Raw genomic sequence first — 2,633 nt, 5'->3', positions numbered from 1 at the left:
CTCTGCCTTTGCACGGCGGCTGCTGGCAGCAGCTTTGTGTTGCTGGCACAAACGAAGGCCAAAGTCCGTCCTTCGTTAGCCCCAGTGCCTGGCATTAAACCTGCTGGGTAAGGAGCCTCCTGCTCTGCCAGCATGTATAACCGGCTCTTACAAGGCACCGGTGTTAGCCAGGCTGCCCTTCTTCACCCACCGCCTGCACCCACCCCTCACCTCCATGCTGCCGTCCCTTGGGGTCGCACCCCCAGCCCCACATCCCAGCAGCAAGGAGAGGTTTCATCCTGGTGCCCCACATCCCTGTCCCCCCAGGTCCTCATTGCCAACAACGGCATCGCCGCCGTGAAGTGCATGCGCTCCATCCGCCGGTGGGCCTACGAGATGTTCCGCAACGAGCGTGCCATTCGGTTTGTGGTCATGGTCACCCCTGAGGACCTCAAGGCTAATGCAGGTAAGTCCTGAAAGTGTCCCAGCAATGGATGTTCCCCACCCTGGTTGGGTTGAACAACTGAACAACTTTCCTTCTCCCTGTGATACTGCCTGGGCTGGGGGGACTCTGCACAGTCCCAGTGTCACACACTTCCCTCTGGTGCAGCCAGATCCAGGAGTAAAGAATTTTCCCCTTCATTCCAACCTCCCCAGGATGGAGAATTTGGGGAGGGGGTACCAGGGACAGCATGAGAGTGGGGTGCAGCTTGAAGGGACTGGCTCTCACCGCTGCCGCGCGCTGTCTTGCAGAGTACATTAAAATGGCAGATCACTACGTGCCCGTCCCTGGGGGGACCAACAACAACAACTACGCCAACGTGGAGCTGATCGTGGACATCTCCAAACGGATCCCAGTCCAGGTAGCAGCCCCTCGCAGTTCTCTCACCTCTTTGCTGAGGAAGTGGATAAGGAAAAGGGACACTTGGAAAGGGGGTGACATCCCTCTGTGCAGAGAAGCTGCTGTGGGCGATGGGAGGACAGCGGCACAGGGAGGTGATGGCTCACGCTGCTCCTTCTCTCGTGCCAGGCGGTGTGGGCTGGCTGGGGACATGCCTCGGAAAACCCCAAGCTGCCAGAGCTGCTGCAGAAAAATGGGATAGCATTCCTAGGTAAGATGTCACCACCTTCCCTGTGCTGCAGGGAGCAGCAGGCGTGCTCGCTCACCCCCCAGGGACACACCACTGGGCAGTGCCCGTTCCCTGTGTCTGGCATGTCCACCCTGCGGTGTGACAGTCCCCAGGCGGGTTTCCTGGAGCTGTCCCAGGAATCCTTCTGTTTTCTGGGATTTCCCTGTAATGCTAAAGCCAATGCAGCATATGCAGAGGAACCTCAGGTAGGGGCAGACCTCCCCCCAGCCAGGGGACAGCCCGGGCTTCCCCTTGGAGAAGGATCAAGCTCCACCTTGAACCAGGCAGTGGGTTTGGGGGGTTCCCATGCCCCTGCTCTTTGCAGAAGGGCTGATGGTGCCGGCTTGGTGGGGAGCAGCTCTCTGCAGCATCCGTGTGATGGGGACAGGCTGGCTGGCCAGGTGGCCCAGCTCACCCTGTCCCTCCTGTTTGAAGGTCCCCCCAGTGATGCCATGTGGGCGCTGGGGGACAAAGTTGCCTCCACCATTGTGGCTCAGACAATCCAGATCCCCACGCTGCTGTGGAGTGGGAGCGGTAAGTGCCTCTTCCCCAACCCTGTGCACCCTCCCCACTCCCCCATTTCTCTCCTCCCTGCCTCCCCTTCTCCCCCAAAGCAAACGCTGGGGCTGGGGTCCATGGCCTGGCTGGCTGCAGGGTGGCTGCAGGTATCGAGGACCTCACTGCAGCCAAGTGGCTGCTGGTTTGGGCAGAGGGGTTTTTGGAGATAGGGTATGTGGAAGCAGGGGAAATGGTCCCTAGCTCCCCTGGGCACAGGCAGCATGCCACCTCAGCAGTGGCTGTGCCACCCCCGTGGTGACCACAGCCCTGGTGGTGACCACAGCCCTGGCCCTGCCTGCAGGTCTGGTGGCCCAGTGGTCTGAGGACGACCAGAAGCATCAGCAGACAATCAGCATTCCCCTCGAGACCTACGCACAGGGCTGTGTCAAGGACGTGGAGGAAGGCCTGGAGGTGAAGCTGGGCCCATGGGCTGCTCCTGGTCTCTTGTCCTCCACCATTATTTCTCTTTGGAGCCCTTTTGGGCTCCCAGCGCACATGACAGCAGTTCCTCCCTCTGCACAGATGCAGCTTGGGGCAATCCTGCTCCGGGCTGCACAGAGTTGGGGCAGGGTGGGCTGTTGGGGTGATGAGTTGGGGTCCAAAGCACTTTGATCACCCCCATCCTTGTGCCCCCTTAGGTGGCCAAGAAGATTGGCTACCCACTGATGATCAAGGCAGCAGAAGGTGGTGGAGGCAAAGGCATCCGAAAAGTGGAGGCAGCAGAGGAATTTGGTGCCTGTTTCCGGCAGGTGAGAGGTGCCTGGAACCCCCATCCCTGTCCCCATCCCATCCTGGGCCACGCGGCAGAGTCCTGCTCCCACACCGGCTGTCTTCTGCTTCCCACCCGGGCTCACTGCAGGACCTGCCTCCGCCCTGGGATGAATTCTGGGGGGTGATGCTGGAGCACAACCCTCTCCCTCACCGCAGGTGCAGGCGGAGGCGCCTGGGTCCCCCGTCTTCCTGATG

At 60.7% G+C, this 2,633-nt stretch overlaps 1 protein-coding gene across 1 annotated transcript in view; it reads left to right on the top strand.

The window, feature by feature from the left end:
• Positions 1-2,633, top strand: part of LOC104532544 (acetyl-CoA carboxylase 2-like) — a gene marked incomplete at its 3' end in the record, with an annotated part of 9,823 nt that overhangs the window by 313 nt on the left and 6,877 nt on the right. Inside the window, 7 exon segments of the mRNA XM_029087397.1 lie at positions 307-445; positions 733-842; positions 1,010-1,091; positions 1,545-1,643; positions 1,969-2,078; positions 2,306-2,416; positions 2,595-2,632. Coding sequence (XP_028943230.1) covers positions 307-445; positions 733-842; positions 1,010-1,091; positions 1,545-1,643; positions 1,969-2,078; positions 2,306-2,416; positions 2,595-2,632 — 689 coding nt within the window.

This window comes from Antrostomus carolinensis, unplaced genomic scaffold, assembly GCF_000700745.2.
Source record: "Antrostomus carolinensis isolate BGI_N321 unplaced genomic scaffold, ASM70074v2 scaffold28490, whole genome shotgun sequence".
In the NCBI taxonomy this organism is placed as follows: Eukaryota; Metazoa; Chordata; class Aves; order Caprimulgiformes; family Caprimulgidae; genus Antrostomus; species Antrostomus carolinensis.
Note: the sequence above shows the minus strand (reverse complement) of the source record. Positions and strands in the feature narration are given on the sequence as shown.